The following is an 18,188-nucleotide window of genomic DNA, read 5'->3' on the forward strand; positions in this document are numbered from 1 at the left end:
TGTCGTTCTTTTTACTTTGTCATGAAATTGACACGTCGTCTGAGCAGTAACAGACTAACAGTTCCTTTTAATCTCTCTTCCCTCAGTTTTTTTCTAAAAAAAATAATTCTCGCGTTAGAATTAAAATTTTGAAAAGGTCTGTTTGGTTGTTGAGAAAAATTTTAATCTTGAGAAAAAAAAATTTGAATCGTAATTTGATAAAAGAATGGAAGAATTATTTGTTTTGATTCTCTCAATGCTTCTTGTCGTCGGTTTAATACCGTTATATCTATGGAAACGCCGTCAAGATCGATCGCAAGACGAACCGCAACAACAAGAAGAACCGCAGGTCAGTCAGTGGTTACAATTTGTTAGGAATTTTTAAAGGTTAAGAAATTTCTAGGTATTTATGGTTTAAAGAATCGAGTAATGAATTTTTTGGGGTTTTTCAGGTTCCGAGAGGAGAGACAGTGGTGCGTGCAACTGGTACGCGTAGAATGCGTAGAAGACCAGCAGCTGGAGCGAGTTCATCAAGAAATGTTGAAGCAACTGTTGAAGGTTTAGTGTTTTTTTTTGTGAAGATTCTGCATTTCTAGTTGAATGTAAATTTGTTGGAGTCCAGGCGTGTGTTTGTTTGTGTGCGTTTTTTTTAATTGGTTTCGATTGGCATGCCCTATCCTGTCCTGTGTGTTTGTTCTTAGTTACAAAGAGATGTAAAAGTGTATTATGATGTGTGAATACGTTAGTTTTTTTGTGCTTTCCATGTTGAATGATTGGCTGCGGGATTTGGAAATTGGTGTTTGTGTTGAGTGTATGGAATTGTGGAGTGTGCAGATGCTGGTGCTGAAAGTGATGATGAAGTTGTTGGTGGTGCTTATCATGAGGATAAGGCATCGAAGAAGGAGAAGAAACGGCAGGAGAGGGAAGCACAAAGACAGGTGCGCTTTTACTTCCTTAAGATTTTTTCAAGAAAAGTAGCAGTTTTTTTCCTTGTCTGAACTTTAGTGAAGTTGCCTACAAGGTGTAAGAATCTAGAGTAGCTTTAAGAGCAGGTGAGGCATAGAGGAAAAGTGTGACAAAGGAAACCGAAAGTCATTTTTCTTAGTTGTTGTGGCTCTTTTGTTGGTCCTGATTTTTTGTGTTTTTCTTTTTTTCCCCTCTCTATTAGAGTGTCGGTATTTGACTTGACAAAGCTACTTATTGTTGTGAAGGCTGAGGAAGCGTCACGTGATTCAAGGCTGACCAAACAAGACCGTTATGCAGAAATAAGGAGGAGGAAGGAAGAAGAACGTGAGGCAAAAGAGCGCATGCTAGTGGGTTGCTTACCTTTCCTTTTGTGGTATTTAGGATATCAATTGTTGGATTCCTAGTAAGGAAATTTGTCGTGATTCTTTTAGGAAGAAGAAGCCAAGGCTCGACAGGCCAAGGAGGAGGAAACTGCTGCGTTGGAGTTTGATAAATGGAAAGGAGAGTTTTCAGTGGATGCTGAAGGATCAACAGGAAATGATTTGCAAGATGGAAATCAGGATTTGTTGTCTGATTTTGTGGAATACATAAAGGTACTCTAAGTCCTGCACTTAGTGAGCTCTCTCTTTAAGTTATTTGTCCTTTAATTCATAATGAACTCTCTCTTTAAGTTATTTGTCCTTTAATTCATGATAAATATGTGATTTTTTCTTGCTGGTAAGTTTAGTTGTTAATTTCTCCCTGTAATGTGAGCAAATGAATTTCTCCATCAAATGTGAAGTGTTAGAAGTTCAGCAAACATTTAAAAATTATCTTACTTTTATCTGCTATCATGCACTGTGATCCGCTGTTGGTAAAAAGGAAACTTCATTGGTGATTATAAGCTTTCAAAAATCAAAGTCAAAGTTGTTATGTTACTCATTCTTTTGCTTTGTTTTCTTTAATGTGATCTTGCAGAAACATAAATGTCTTCCTTTGGAAGATCTTGCTGCAGAATTTAAGCTCCGGACTCAGGTACTCTCTCTAAATCACTCCCCATTATTCCCATTTCATCCTTCTGGACACAGCAGTATATAAGGATCTAATTTGACAGTAGCAATGCATATGCTAAATTATGGTAGTTCTTGAACAATGATAGATCTGAGCTTAATTTGTTCTCAATCCTCATTCACTGGTTGTTTCATTATATGCATCTGGTTGTCCAAGTAAGTAGGAGTTAAATCATGTAAATATGACATCATTGCCTCTTCTTATGCTAATATGGGTGCCTAATACCTTTGGTTAATTCAGGAATGTATCAATCGGATCACCTCCTTGGAAAGTATGGGTATGTGTTCTTGCATCTCTTTTATTCATTGCATAAATGTTTTAAGCAATCTTTAGTGCCCTGTGCAACCTTTCATGGTTTAATTTGCTTTAATTACTTCTCTGCTCTTTTATTTTCCTTCCACTTTGGGTTCTGGAACTTTATTATCAAATTTTCAAACTCAACCTTCTTCATGCAATACCCTCACAAGTATAAATATCTTTATCGAATTTGTCCTTTTTCTCTGTCTAGTTTTATCCACTCTTTATCTTCTCTAATGTAAGGTTGGTTCTGTAATTTTTGCTCTTATACTGTAGAATCTTCTCTAAAGGTTGACTGTGGCATGTTGGTCTATATCCTTTAACATTCCACCATCTAGCTATAATTTATAATGAAAAACAACTCTTAAATCATCTTTTCCGATTAAAACTGTGGTAAAGTCTAGTTGGTTTTTCTTTGAAAGAAAAAGAAATGCCACAAAGAAGAAGATGTAATCACCCATTGCCACTGGAATGCTAGTGTTTTCTGTCGTGGTTTAGTTCGCAACAAAATATGAAATTGATATGCCTAGTCATTGATTGATGCATAGTAAATATATTCTTTCTTCATTAAATAGTTTCTGATGCAAAGTAAATATCTAAGATGGTTCGGTACCCTTGATTAGAAACTTAATGTTAGATTTATTTTTGTATCAGGGCGACTTTCTGGTGTCATGGATGATAGAGGAAAATACATATACATCTCACAAGAAGAGATGAGAGCTGTTGCTGACTATATTAAGCGTCAAGGGAGGGTTAGCATCTCGCATCTGGCAAGCAAGTCCAACCAATTCATTGATTTGGAGCCAAAAGCACAGTTTGTTGAGGAAATCAGCAATGCGGAAGAACTCACTGTTGCTTGAGTTGGTGTATTTCCTGACTTAGCGTCATATAGATAGAAGAAAATCATGCAGCAGAAAATATTATAACTTTTTCATTTTTTTGTGATGTATAAAAGCGAAAAGAAAATGACCATGAAGCAGTCAATGCGCAGGCAGAATGCTGTAGGTTTTACGTGGGAAAAACTCAGGAAATGTTTCCGAGCTTAATTAGATCTGCCCAATCCTATTCGTTTTGTGTAAACCCTTCATAGAGAATCAGATACGCGAAATCGTTCTTGAAGAATGCATTGATTGCTGATGGTTGAGCTGTGTTTTTTCGAGTCCTGTCCCGTTTCTCGGACCGAAACTTGTTTTGGTTCTACAGAAACCGAATCTCCTGATATTGTAAAACAGGTTTCAGGTTTCCTGGTTGACCAAAATTTACCAGTTATATTTCTCTGGCAGGGGTTCATGCCGATAAGAAAAGAGATTTGATGGAAACTCCATCAAATCGAAAAACATGTTTGCTTTACAAAAGAAAACCATCTAAGTCGGCTGTTTATCATCTGCTGTTATCCATGAAATCTGGTTCTATCCATCTCTTGTTAATCAAGAAAGCTATGGTTGATAGAAACATGGAGCTTTAGAATAGAAAGAGAGAGGGAGATGACGAATAATCGATCTCCCTCGCAACTGATATCGCGCTGGCTGTTGCTGCATTTTGGTCAGTTAATAGAGACTTAGAGCCAACTGGACACAAGCCACACAAGCCTGCTTGACCATGCAAGCAGAAAGACCGTAAACTCAAAAATCACTTGGCAGAAGGGTAACAGAATCCATTCTTTGTGAGCTGGTTCAGGTTAGTTTTTGGTCCCTTGGAATCATTTTGACAATGCAATTTTTGTTTTATATATATATATATATATATATAAAATAAAGAAATATTTATATTGCAGTTAAATTCAGCTATTACCCTCTAAAAATAGTAAGAACCCTGCTGACATCCTCCACCTCCGAACCAACCGTGAAAACTAGAGGAAGAGAATTGGTATAAGACTCGGTCTTGGCTATCTCTATTCCAATTTATAAGCTTCTCATCTCACTCTAACTTGGGTTTCCCTTCTCAGTGACTCCCCATTTCTCATTCATAGCCGCGTTCTCGAACGCGGCAAATTCACCACCAGCTAACCCATAACCGCACTTTTTGTTTTTTCCCTCTCCATATTTTTTTATTGAAAAAGTAATTTCATTCTTGCCCTGCAAGAAACTAGAAAATGAAAGCAAATTTAGGAGTGGAGGTTCCATGGCAACTGGTAATGCTAATTCTCATTGCCTTACCATCTGTGCTTTTTCATGTTTGCCATGGCCAAACCGATGATTATGAAAATCCTGCAGCCCCACCACCTGGCCTGGATGAATGCAATGGATTATTTCTCACCTATTCTTTCATATCCCGCGAAAAAGAATATCCAAGGGTAAAGAATGCATCCGCACAGGCATGGGCGTTCAAGTCATTGGCAACGATAACCAATACAGGCCAATATGAACTAAAGGGTTGGCAGATGTTTGTAGGCTTTCAGCACAAAGAAATTTTAGTGTCTGCTTCCGGGGCAATCGTCGTCGATGGTGATGATTTCCCTCTGGAAGTTGGCAATGGGACAACCTTCGCAGGAAATCCGATGACTGACCTGAAGACTGCAATTGACACAGCAGGAGATTTCACCCAGATTTCAGCACAGATTGAGATTACAGGCTCGGTGTTTGGAATTAAGCCACCAGGAGTGCCTATGCCAAAGAATATAAAGCTTGTTAATGCTGGGTACAAATGCCCTAAAGCAACTTTGAAAGGTAACAATCCTCACGTCTTGATGGACATGTTTTTTCGTTCAAATTAAGCATTGCACTTGGTTTATCTTTATGCTATTTAGATAGATTCTGTTCATACAGAGAGCTTGTTTCTTTTTCTTCTCTTGTTTCCCGACCAGGCCAAAAGGCAGGGACTTGAATCTGAGTTCTTGCCCTCTTCTCGCCACATGCCAACGATCACACTGAAGCAAAATTATTTCAGATAAATTTTCTATGTTTTTCCATATCATGCTTCATAAATGTTATCAAAAGTCTACAATCAACATTGCTACAATTTTCAGCTGTCATATATATATATATATATATATAAACCCATCTTTGATATCATGTCACAAATTGCAACAGAAGTTTCCTTAAAATCAATATTCATAGTTTATTTTCTTTTCCTTCTAGGAAAAACCTATATGCAAGTTTGTTGTAAGAAGGATCCCAAAGCCAAGAAGGTTGACAAGAAAGTGCTCAAATTCTTGCCTCGTCGATACGGGGATCTCTCTCTCACTTACGATGTACTTCAAGCCTACGGTAGCAACTACCAGGCCCAAGTTACTATTGATAATATCAATCCATTAGGCCGGCTTGATCACTGGAACCTAACCTGGGAATGGATGAATGGAGAGTTCATTTCCAAGATGAGAGGAGCCTACACTCACAAAAGAGACTTTTCCGAATGCGTTTACGGTCCTGCTGGAAAATATTACAAAGATCTCGACTTCTCCACTGTTATGAACTGTGAAAAAAAGCCAGTCATCGCAGATCTTCCTCCGGAAAGGAAAAATGATTCACAAGTTGGGAAGTTGCCATACTGTTGTAGAAATGGTACCCTTTTGCCAGCTATAATGGATGAGAGCAAGGCAAGGTCCATATTCCAATTGGAAGTCTTCAAAATGCCTCCTTTCTTGAACAGAACTGCTCTTGTACCACCCGAGAAATGGAAGATTGATGGAGTTGTCAATCCTCAATACAAGTGTGGCCCTCCAATCAGAGTAGATCCAACTGAATTTCCTGATTCAAGTGGACTTGATTCTAAAACTTATGCTATTGCAAGTTGGCAAGTGACTTGCAACATAACGCGTCCGAAGGAGAAGCTTTCACGATGCTGTGTTTCTTTCTCTGCTTATTACAATAGATCTGCCATTCCCTGCAATACTTGTGCCTGTGGTTGTGACAATAATATAGGTTGCAGCAAGACTGCAAGAGCAATGCTTCTCCCAGCAGAGAGTCTTCTTGTGCCTTTTGATAACAGGACAAACAAGGCATTAGCATGGGCTGATCTCAATAAATTCAAAGTTCCAAACCCAAGACCTTGTCCTGATAATTGTCCAGTTAGCCTCAATTGGCATATTGACTCTGATTACAAGACTGGATGGACTGCTAGTGTCACTCTTTTCAACTGGGGTGATTCTCCTTTCGAGGATTGGTTTTCTGCAATCCAAATAAACAAAGCCTATAAGGGCCTTGAAGGTGTGTATTCCTTCAACGGAACCACGTTTGACAACCTCAACAAAACTATCTTCCTTCAAGGCCTACCAGGTTTGAATTTCTTGGTGGGAGAGGTAAATGGAACTAAACCAGGAGATCCAAGGATTCCTGGAAAGCAACAAACTAAGATATCATTTACCAAAAAACATACCCCGGGCATAAATATAGCACGGGGTGATGGGTTTCCTACAAGAATACTCTTCAATGGAGAAGAGTGTGCTCTGCCTAAGCAAATCCCCCTGTCGAGTGCAGAGCAAAAATCTCCTTTTAAGTTCCTCACAGTCATAATCATGGCAATCATGACTTTCATTACGATGACAGATCACCTTCATTGATCGTCTTTCAAGGTTAAAATTCTGTTTTTTTTTTTTTTTTTTTGTATGGAATTCGCTTGGGTGAGCATTTGTCTTGCCTGTATCTATTTCAATGAAAGCTTTTTAGCACTTTTGTAAAGACTAGACAGTAACCACTTTCTTTCTCATGACACAACTTCTCTGCCTCAGCAGCGGAGCAGGAAGAAGTCTGTGACAAGAAATGGAGCATGATGCAACAATGAGTCCAGGGCCTGTATCTTCTGAAGTTGAATATCAAACGGAAGATGAGAAAGGTTGTAACCAAGTTCAAAACTGAAAAAAAATATCATAATTTTTACAAAACTCCAACTACTACCAGCAGTTAATTATATGCAAAACAGTGATGAATTGCCCTCTGTATACCGATTCCATACCTGTCTTTTTGTTTATCTAGCATGCCTTGATGAGGTTTTAATGGTAATAGAATAACTTTCAGTCCATTTGATCCGTAGGGTTCTTGATTTTCGCATCAAATGATGAGACCATACAGTTTAATTTTGCAATTCTATCCTGAAATAAGATTTCTGCAGCCTGCAAGGTTTGTCTTAGCTTTATGAATCTCAACAACTCATGTTTCTTAAAACTAAGAAATATTTCTGCTTATTCAGTTCAGACAATGTTGTTTCACAGAAACTAAGAATGCCATATTCTTGTCCTAAGATAGGAACATAATGAAGGGCTTTCGGTAGTTTATTCCATCAAAAGGAAAATAATTAAAGTTGCAGTGACTAAGAAATGGAGAAAATGTTTTCAATTGTTATTTAACGTGGCAAACCTTTTAAGACCACCTGCTGGGGGCTCCAATTTGTACCTGTCTAATATCAATTGAAACAGATTATACTCAACAAGATCAGCTTATTATCTGGGGCTTTTTTTTTTTTTAAAAAAAAAAAAAAAAACTTGATATTCCAGTGCAAGTGTTGATTCTTTGCCAAGTTAACTAATATATGCTGATCTGCATTTTTTCAAGCAGCTGAGTTAATGGAACCACAGTTTTGCCCATTCTTTATGAACCCAGCACGTCTGGCAAGTCAACCTGGTCTAAGATAGGTTTTAAAAAATTTATTTGAAAATTTACCCGTTATGATCCGGTTAAAAACTCTGGTTAACCTGCATCATGATCGATCCGGTCAAAGCCTATTAATTTTTTTTATAATTTATTTTTTCAAAAAAACATTATTTTCACTTTTATTTAATTATTTTCAATTCATCTTGGTTAACCCATATGATCTATGATGGCCTTGCGCCAAGTCAATCACGAGCCGAATTTAATAATTTTGATTTTACTTGGTCACCAAAATTATGAAGTTTAGTCGAGGAAATAGATTTTGACTAGGTTACTTCTCATGGAATGCTGTGGATCAAACCATAATATTTTTTAACGTGAAAAAGAATCTCCAAGCCAGGGAGAAAGTTTTGGCATTATCATTAAACCAAGTCTAGTGGATGAAACTTAAAACTCCCAACAAATTAAATTTTATAGGAGTTCTCTTGATATGGTGACATGGTATAATTAACTTAATAGGTTCAAATGTAAAAAAATAAATAAAAATAAAAATAAATCAAAGAAAACAAAAATCAAACCAAATGACCAACACAAAAAAAAACAGCACAGGTGCTCAGGTCTTAAGGTAACCAAGATAACCGGTAAAAACATGGTTACAAATTTTTTTAAAAGAATTCAAGATGAAATTTTTTTAAATATTGAGATAACGATATATTAAATCATTCCGGATCAACTCATTAAAACCATGATTCTAATCTACTAGATTCAATATATTTTTTTTTAATTGCGTGAGCATGTTAGTTTTTTTTAATGAATAATATGTTTTTTTAAGAAAAACATGCAACTTGTCGCCAACTGAAATCTAGAATTTAAACATCTTTGTGGTTGAAGAATCGAGGGGTGGAGACCTAATAATCCATAAAAGAACTAAAAAAGAAAAATTTTCTCTCTCGACCACTTTTTCTTTCTTATTTCAAATTCAAAAACTAAAAAATAAATAAAATGAATATTTATTCCAAAATAAAATTATAATTTGAGTTATTTTTTTTGGAAAATACCAAACTTAGAGCTTTCAAATAAAAAAAGATTGCATGAAATCGCCGAACTTCACTCTCATATGTGTTTTATTATTGGATAATAATTTATTCATAAAAGATTTAAAATTTTTAAAGTCAATAAACTTAGTTCAAAAACACTAGTAGTGTTCATCCACAAATATTCAAATTCCATCAATTCATGATGAATCATATTCCCTTGAAAGATTCTATAATTGGATTTGATACCATTAAATATCATACTATAATTTAAAAAGGTTATATTTATAGTTGTCGGATCAATCAAGAACTTGAGTTATTAGAGAGTCATGTATTTTCTTTGCATTTTACTTATTATTTTTTATTTTTAAATTTAATTTTTTTTATAATTTCAAGATTAATTTTCACTAATCTATAGAAAGATTAAGTTGAAAGGAAAAAAAGTTTGAAAAAATAAAGAAAACAAAATGCAGTAGCTTCACTGTTAAAATTAGGTGAGTTCCCCAATTGGAATCCTCCACCATGGCCCAATTTTTTTGTCAAGCTATGTGATATCAGCATCTTCCTGCCTTCTGGGTTCTAGCACTTTTTAAGAGTCCACCGTGGAGAAAATTCAAGTAGGTTCAAGAATTTAATTACGATTATTCTTTAGCTATGCCGGGATATATATGTTTAATTTTATTTTTCACATTATCATTTCAGATTTGAAATTAAAAGACAATTGTAAGAAAAACAATTATCAATGAAGACATTAGTCATACTTGGATGATTTTTACAAGGTATGGATAACTCATCCCTGTCCCAGAGGGATTTTGCATGGGAGACTACAAGAAACTTTTCAATCTAAGGAACTTATGCCTTACAATCTTCATCCGCTAGTCCATTTTTGACAAGGAAAAACATTAAAACAAGAACATTAACAGAGAATTAGAGATCAAGTCCCATACACGCAAATGATTTTCTTTGTATTTCATTGATGATTAAGTTAAAATGTATATGTTAACACAAAATGGATGGATACATGGTTGTATTTGTACATGGATTCTTATGTTGAAGAGGCTGGTTTACAGATAACAATTTACTTTCTGCAAGACCATTTTGCAGGTTGGAGCAATAGTAAAGTTTTGGTATCTCCAAGCCAAAATTTGTGTGGGAGTATACCGCATCGATTGAAAGTTTAAAATACAAAATGAAAGCTTCCCAATATTTATCAGCTGGGGAAAAAATCACGTGTTTCATTGTAGGCTATGGCTTCTTCGCCTGCAAGAGCATGAATGACTGTAAGTTCAAGAAATAACCAAAAGAACTTAGCTAATAAACAAGCAGCTGAGAATCCCCAGGAAAAAACATGTATATAAACTGCCTTGGCAATAAAAAAGAATCATCAGCAAGCAATTGGAAGCAGGACATTGTGCTGTTATAACCCTTTTGATGTAGCTAGGTTTTCGTTTTTCTTTTTCTCAATTTCCTTCAGAATAAAAAAGCTCTCAACATAAGTGTAATGAAAAAGGTATTTACTCCCTGCCCTTTGAATATTTATTTGATATAGAAACAAAATGCTAAGAAAAACTAAAGATAAAAAAGGCTTGATACAAAGTTTTGACTCTAAACTTTCTTTTTCTGGATTTTTTTTTCCAACTGTTTGCTCTCTCTAATTCTAATTGAACATTTCAAACGCAACATCAGGAATTATAGTAGCACTCCAAGGTAAGAAAAGCACCTTTTTTAAATATTTCTTGTGAAGTTTCATAGCACTGCTGCATGCTTTCTTGGCATCTAAATTTCCAGTCATGTCATTCAATATCTGAAAGCATTGCAAAAGAAAATGAATGAGAAAATAATCAGGTTAAAATCATATTGATTCACAGCACAGGAGCTAGCTCGTGGAATATTATCGAGGTAGTACATGCACTAATATTTACCAAAAAATAAGAAAATAAAAACGTTTCGCAAGTTTTATGTTGTCTTTCTTGCTACAAATCTACACTAGATGCAGGCATAAATGAACGCTAGAAACCTACAAGCACGGTCAGTGTTGATCTGTTGGTTAAGTGGATGTGTTGAATAACTTGGGGAGGACTCATTCAACTATCCCCATGTTACCAGACAAACTTTGGCCACATTTTCAGTTTCTGACTCCACCTAACAATGTCATGCTTGGGATTCGAGACTGATCCTCAACAGACAACTATAGCAACTAGAGCGAGAAATGGGGGTTGCTTTGAATCTTTCTTGAGACGCATGCTTGCAGAAAGGGTGATGCTCAAGCTGCAGCGACCACCCGTCACCCCCTGCATGCAAACTTATAGGGTTCGGGGACCATCTTCACTACTAAACACTTCCACTTTTATTTACTTTCTCCTACATGCTTCTGCTTGGTGGTACATTGCCCTTCCTAAACTAAATGGTATTTTATAGGTGTCTAAAGGATAGGGCACAAATCAACTCATCAAGCTTACCTTGACAACGTCATCCAGGCCCCGAGCCTCCTGCAAAAGCGTAGAGCTCTTATCTTTTAATACACTGGCAACAAGGAAAATAGAGATGGGAAGGGGGCTTTCAGAATTCACTGCCCCATTTTTCATATTTTCCCTTTCGAACTTCCCATAGTGCCGTATTGACTTGGTTCTTCCCTTAGACCCCTCAGCTTTCTCACCATTCAATTCCGGCTCTTCATATACAGAGAACAAATCAGGGTCGTATTCAAGGGCCCACATCATCTGTAGAGATTAAAGAAAAGAATGCGCATATAAGAAGGTGTGGATTTTATGTTCTGCAAGCAGAGAGGTAAGTAACTAAGATAACGTAGTTTACGAAGAAAAAAAAACCTTTATGCCTACATCTCTATTCAAAGATACATATACATGACAGAAAGCAAACAAAAGATAAAAGAAAAGAAAATGACATCGTGCTCACATATATTAAAGAAACTAAAAGAAAAACACCATTTAGGTACCAATGACTTGTTACAACATTCTGCAGCTACAGAGTGGAGGCTTATCGGATTATTTCTTTTCATCTACAATCCTTTTCTACCCACCCAAGAAAATAAATGTACGTCTAACCACATACATACAATAAAGGTAAAGGGCTTTTTTTGTTTTGGTGATTGAGTAGCAATTGGTCTCACATATGGGAATGGACGATCTAGGAATCAAGCTGGGGAAATTGGGTTGGGCTTGTCTATTGATAGGTCTGGAGTCCTCTGAGCTGGCTCAGCAGATTTTTTGAAGGATCTAAGATTTGTCCTTGACTGTCATTTGTTCTGAAATTGTAAATAAACTCCGCAGCTTAGTGATGAACTACAGGATAGGGTGAGGAAATGATCACTGGAATATGCATACACATTATCAGTTTATAACGAGTTTTCCGAACTTTTGACAGGACCAATTCTGTAGATAAACAGTTCTACCCATAGCTTTAAATTAAAAGGAAAAAAATAGAATTTTACATTGCCTTCATTACAGGCAATCTGAAAACCACTTGAATATACATACTCTTTTCAATAAACCAAACTAAAATAATATAGCGAACTTGAACCATACCTCCCAAAGGTAGAGTGAATCACAAAATGAAAATTCTCGGCGGAACAAAACCATGAGCATACGGAAAGCAAATAAATAGTCGCCTCCACCAAGTGCATCTGTGTTCAAAGATCAAAACACATCTTTACTTTCTTTTTTCAGCATAAATGAAGAAAGTTGGGAAAAGTTGAAAACTATCACAAGAATCACAGCATAACATTGTTATTATTGCTAAAGAATCACAGCTGAAAACTGCAATCTGAAAGGCAGATCATAACATAAGTTGGTTTCCATATCATGGCTGATACCACACTAAGGCAAACACTCATGTACACATAGGATCAAGCTTTCTTAATCCTGTAACCTTGTTCCCGTGGAACATCTAGATATTAAAAAATGGTATTTAAAGGGTTATAAAGCAAATACTTATTTTGTTTTTTCCTGAAGAACTTGTTCCAATTTTATAGGAACTCAAGTTCAAGGGGACCAAAGCTACTATGAAATGAACGGTATGAATGAATGCTAACTAAAATGTAAGGGATATAGTTGATTATAATTATTCTTTTTCTTTTTTGGTTGGGACAGGGACATCAATCATGATACTTCCACCCTAAATTTTAGGGCTATTTTAAAATTGACAAAACTTTGGCGGTTCCACAGTCCTCCAAAGGTATGCGTAGGTCCACTGACGCAAACATGCCACCTTACAGGAGCAAAAACATAGAGAAACACTTTCATCACAGACAAGTCAATTAAAAAATTCTCCAGGTGCTGTCCCTTTTCTTTATGCAACAAGGCAACAAACAGTGACATTAAGGCATTCGTCCATTGGTTATACTCAAGATTCCAAAGTAAAAAAAATTTCTTTATCTATTTCTTTCTCAATAACCTGTATCTTCTTTTGGTAAGTGCTAATAAAAAGAAAAAAGAAAAAGTAAATAGTAATAAACTATTAAACTGAATGGGATTTATGAATTAACAATCAGTATATTGAATAACATTGAGGCTGGCTTAAAACACATAATGGGGAAAGCATAAATTTAAGGCAATACCTAAATGCTGATGAAGTTTTGGATCGACAACCTGAGTAATTTCGGCCAAATTACTAAGTTGTGTCTCCACTCCAACAGAGCTCTCAGTGCATCTGAAATTTCCTCGCTACAAAATTTCAAATAACATAAATTCATGAGAATGTGGAAATCAAAAGGAAAAAAAATAATAATGAAGCAAGAGCTGTGAAAACCTCCAAAAGTGATTGATCATATAAGTTATTTCAATAAGAATCCTGTACAAGAACAGTAAGAAAAACCTATGTGCTTTATCCAAGAGCACCATCACACTGTAAAGTATTTTGCGCACAAAATTGAGAGACAAAGAAAATGAAGTGAAAGTACCAATCTGCGCATCAATCGTTCAAAACACCAAAATGCATCAGCTTCATCTTCAAGCAGCATTATCATGGGTGAGCAAAGATCACTCATTCCTGTCCGCCATTCGTGCATTTGAGATTTTAGAATTTACACTTCATTTCATCAATGTAGACACAGGTAGACGCATCGTTATAAAGGTAGCATAATCATTATGACCTTCAGCAACCAAACATAGTTATTCAAAAGAGAAAAAGAAGACATATTTGTGGAGTAACTTCTTTACAGCTCAATCTATTATAACCCAATGCATCATGTCCAGATCTTTTCAATTCTCATGTAATATTAAGGTTATATTGTGTAGATGACTGTGTGCATGCATATCAATATTAATTTTCAGGTCAACAGAATTTCAAACAGAAGAAGAAAAAAGTATTTTGGTTTTGTAACTATCATTGATTAGTCTATTATAAATTAAGTGCCAGAATTGATGGTTATTTATTGAATGAGAAGAGGTATCTGGCTATCCAGGTTACAAGGGGAATGGGGATAATAACAAAGAGAATGGTCTTTTATTCTACCAGTTTACAGAACGATCTAAAAATGTCAGGCACATATATATTTCAAGCATTAGCACTTGTCTATAATTAGGTTTTGAAACTGTGTTTGAATCATATGTGCCTGTTATGTAGATCAGGTCAATAAAATGACAACAGTGCACATGCCAAGAACCTATACTGACAGTGACGTGACTTGAGACTCTCTCTCTCTCTCTCTCTCTCTCTCTCTCTCTCTCTCTCTATATATATATATATATATATATATATTAAATTCACAAATATGACAATCATTTTATCATCTACCTTGACAATAGCCGACATCTGTATCAATCCTGGCATAAACAGCTAGAATGTCCCAAAGTTTTGACAAGTTCTCTTGCTTCTCATAAAACACCAATGTCCTGTCAGTGCGATGCACATCGAGACCTACCACCCATAATAGTTCAATCAGAAAGAGTCATAATAGTTCAATCAGAAAGAGTCATTTGATAGAAAAAAAAAATAAAAAAAATCCAGGATTACAATAATGCAGTTATGACTAATTAAATCTTGAGGTTCAAATTAACAGAGTGCAACATGCATATCTTTTCTATATGCAGGGGCAGAACTACTTGGAGGGTTGGAGGGGCCATGGCACCCTAGACTTTTTGAAATATTTTACACATTTCATTCTTAAAATTCTTAATTATACCCTTCAATTTAAGGTCATAGGACTTGAAAATTATGCACCCCCAAATATTATTAACTCTGTCTTTCCCTATGTTGTTTCATTTTCAATGTTACCTAATTCCCTATCCCCACCTTCCTTCTCATAAAATTGCCGCTCCGCCCCATCTCTAAGGAACGACTTCAATACCCATAAAAGAAAACATAAACAAGAACCAGAGCATTAGAGGAACAGTTTAACTCAAACTCTGCAATCCTGCATGAGAGAGAGAGATTTATGGTAAAACAGTGATTATAAATATTAAAGCCAGAGTCTAAAAGTAACATGTGTGCATTAATGAGAGAACATCAATTAATCATTAACTATTGCATAACAAGAAAATTGGCTTTGCAAAAGCTTTAAATTTCCATTAATACCTAGCAAAGCATTGACAGGAGAACAAGAACTAATTTTGCACCAATGAAGAGAGAAATCTGCGCGTTAATATATGAACATAACCAACCTATTTGATGCAAGGTGAGCAGCCATTGGATCACTTTCTGGTCCAAAGGACCATGGCTAGTAAGATCTCTCACCATTTCTGAACAGGAAGCATTTATTCTTGATTGATTTGTGCCATTGCCATCTGCATTGCCAGTTTCAGCAGAGGGGCCTCTGTCTTGATTTGTTTCTAATATTACTAACGGTTCTTGAATGGGCTGACCATCTTCAGTGATTACAGGCGCTGTAATAAATCTGCCACTTCCAACAACAGGAAATATTTGGCGGCACTCTTCTTTCCACCTAATATATTGTATCCTGAAGGTGCAACATAAGAACAACTTTTACATGTCTTCTAAAGTAGGAATAAGGCATCACCAAACTTCAAAGGTTTATGCACAAAAAGTAAGGGTAATTACAGTACTTAACTCAAAATTAATATACCTACATTTCTAAAGGGGAGATTCTGACTCAACTAGATTATATTTATATCCATGCAAGTAGATGAAGTCCCCATTATAGTATTATGTAAGAGATCTCCAGAGTCAGATTAAAAAACCTAATGAGAGCATAATCTTTTGTTGAGTACGTTCACCTACATGGTCCATAAATTATCAAACTTGCCTAGCCCAAAGAGAAAGCCTGGTTCTAGATGGTGACAAGAACCAAATATTGAAATTATCAAGTTGTCTCACATTACTGTAATTCCTATTGGCACAATAAAAGAAAAGCAATTAATAAGTCAATGTCTGGTCATTAACTTTGATTGAACTAAATAAGTAGATCCTGATCCTCTTCTGTGGTTTGTTGCCCATATGTTACACTTGTGAAGAGCAGAAAACAGACTACCTTCTGCGCTGCCGTATCTCATCTCGTTCATCAAATGTACTCTTAGGGTCATAACAGCCAAGTAAAAATTCCCAAACTTCTCCTCTAATTGATGGATGGATCCCCTAGAAAAAGGGAAAAGAAAAATCATGAGCATTAAATCTCACAGCTGATTGTAAGATCTCTTAAAAGAACACTTGCCCCACGGTAGATTCGACTAAGGGTCTTGCTTATATCCAGGTATCCTTCTGGTGTAAATGCAGCCTGCCATTTCCTTGGACTTAGAGTTTTACCTGCCTGCAAAAGTGGATCCAAAGTAAGCTGCAGTTATTTCCATTACAAGCAATGTGTTTTAAGTTCAGTTGGCAACACCAATCAATATGAACTATTGGAGCTGAACAGTTTGACCTTATTGTTTATCTATTTCACGACAAGCTAGCTTAAGTGTACATATAGACTTGCCAGTTTAACAAGCTAGCTTATGTTACATTGGTGATTATTGCTGGAAAAATCCTTTCTCACTAAACAATTGAAATTAGATTAAACAAATCAAGTAAACAATCCAATTGACTATTCAGCCCGGCTTTAAAATAAACCAGAAAAAAGGAGCCTTTCTTAATGCATTAATCATGCAACCATTTCATCTCTGGTCCAAAGTCAACAACTTTCCTCGAACTCAACCATATGTAATGATCATAATAGCATTATTTTCATATTGTAAGCTATATTTTCCGTTTTCTGCGAGACATTGATCCATATCATCATAACAAATACCATTTCACTCCAAACTAACCAGACGATGAGAGCCCGACAAATATCAACATAAAGCCACAATGAACCGAATTCCAAAGCATTGATCCATATTATTCAAATGGATATCCGGAAAATATAAAAGAAAGCTACAAAGAACCAAATCTCAAAACTATGAACCAAATCAACCAAATGGGCACGTCACAAACATCAAAACAAAGCCAAAAGAGACCAAGATTGCAAAACTTTGATCTAAATGAACCAAATGGGCACTTCACGAATATCAAAAAGCAGTCCAGAAAGAAAAGGAAAAAGAAAAAACCAAATCTTTAACGCAAACCTTGATTTTGAATCTGGTTTTTGGAACATCCGTGCATTCAGGCCGGACCTGATAATATGAATCAGCAGGCTGTCCAGGATCTCTCCACATTTATAATAGCCAAGAAAAAGAACTCACAAAGCAGAAATCAGGAGCTTGACCGCCTTAAAATTATGAGATTTACAAGAAGATGAAGGGTTCAAAGAGGGGGAAAGCTCCTTAACAATAACAACAACAAAGACAAGTTCAAAACAATAAAATATGAGAAGACAAAAACGGAAGTGTTGTTTTTTTTTTTTTTAATGTTTCTGTTTTTAGTTGTTGATTTGTTTTTGTGTTTTTAATAATAAATTAAAGAGTAATAATTATAATTAGAGGTAGGGTGTTGTGGGGTTATTTTCATGGTCATGCTCATGCTGTTTTACTCTGTCAAAGTTCTATTTCCATCTCGCATCACCAAAATTCCTTTTTTCTTTTTCTTTCTGTTTTTTTTTAAGAAAATTGTTTTTTTCTTAACCTTTTTTAGAGTGAAAAATACCTATTCTTATTTTATTTAATTATTTACTAATGTAACTAAATTATTTTTAACATTATAATTTTATCAAAATATTAATCCGACAATATTTTTATAAAAATCTTATACGTTGGATGTTGGATGAAAGAATGAGAATAAATTTTGTAAATCCAATAATTATGATTTTTTAGTATTAATTTTGATTAAATTAGTATATTATTTAATTTTTTTTTAAACCACTCAATTTTATAATATAAAAACACTAATAATTTTAATATTTATTTATATGAAGTTTTTTAAGTAAATTAAATTTCCAATTTCCAATTGATTT

The 18,188-nt window shown here is 35.4% G+C and overlaps 3 protein-coding genes across 5 annotated transcripts; 2 read left to right on the forward strand and 1 right to left on the reverse strand.

Moving 5' to 3' along the window:
* Positions 1–82: 82 nt before the first annotated feature.
* LOC18095916 (DDRGK domain-containing protein 1) lies at positions 83–3,414 on the forward strand. The gene is made up of 8 exons (XM_006370581.3): positions 83–328; positions 432–537; positions 814–917; positions 1,191–1,292; positions 1,377–1,538; positions 1,903–1,959; positions 2,236–2,272; positions 2,947–3,414. Exons 1-8 carry the CDS (start codon positions 206–208, stop codon positions 3,150–3,152), a joined length of 897 nt encoding a protein of 298 aa, XP_006370643.1. The 5' UTR covers positions 83–205; the 3' UTR covers positions 3,153–3,414.
* Positions 3,415–4,180: 766 nt separating this feature from the next.
* LOC18095917 (COBRA-like protein 10) lies at positions 4,181–7,248 on the forward strand. 2 transcript variants are annotated; one of them, XM_024586933.2, is made up of 3 exons: positions 4,181–4,958; positions 5,370–6,802; positions 6,962–7,248. In XM_024586933.2, exons 1-2 carry the CDS (start codon positions 4,385–4,387, stop codon positions 6,788–6,790), a joined length of 1,995 nt encoding a protein of 664 aa, XP_024442701.1. In that variant the 5' UTR covers positions 4,181–4,384; the 3' UTR covers positions 6,791–6,802; positions 6,962–7,248. The 2 variants fall into 2 exon arrangements, with proteins under 2 accessions (XP_024442701.1, XP_024442692.1); XM_024586924.2 differs by having other exon boundaries at positions 4,182–4,958; positions 6,959–7,248.
* Positions 7,249–9,792: 2,544 nt separating this feature from the next.
* LOC18095918 (uncharacterized) lies at positions 9,793–17,719 on the reverse strand. Of its 2 annotated transcripts, XM_024605529.2 has the most exons (11): positions 17,365–17,719; positions 16,476–16,571; positions 16,296–16,399; positions 15,469–15,764; positions 14,603–14,725; positions 13,767–13,855; positions 13,425–13,530; positions 12,394–12,491; positions 11,308–11,568; positions 10,569–10,652; positions 9,793–10,108 (listed from the first exon to the last, which is right to left on the reverse strand). In XM_024605529.2, exons 1-11 carry the CDS (start codon positions 17,452–17,454, stop codon positions 10,094–10,096), a joined length of 1,362 nt encoding a protein of 453 aa, XP_024461297.1. In that variant the 5' UTR covers positions 17,455–17,719; the 3' UTR covers positions 9,793–10,093. The 2 variants fall into 2 exon arrangements, with proteins under 2 accessions (XP_024461297.1, XP_024461303.2); XM_024605535.2 differs by lacking the exons at positions 16,476–16,571; positions 17,365–17,719 and having other exon boundaries at positions 16,208–16,325.
* Between the last annotated feature and the right edge of the window lie 469 nt (positions 17,720–18,188).

The sequence above is a fragment of the Populus trichocarpa genome, chromosome 1, assembly GCF_000002775.5.
Source record: "Populus trichocarpa isolate Nisqually-1 chromosome 1, P.trichocarpa_v4.1, whole genome shotgun sequence".
Classification (NCBI taxonomy): domain Eukaryota; kingdom Viridiplantae; phylum Streptophyta; class Magnoliopsida; order Malpighiales; family Salicaceae; genus Populus; species Populus trichocarpa.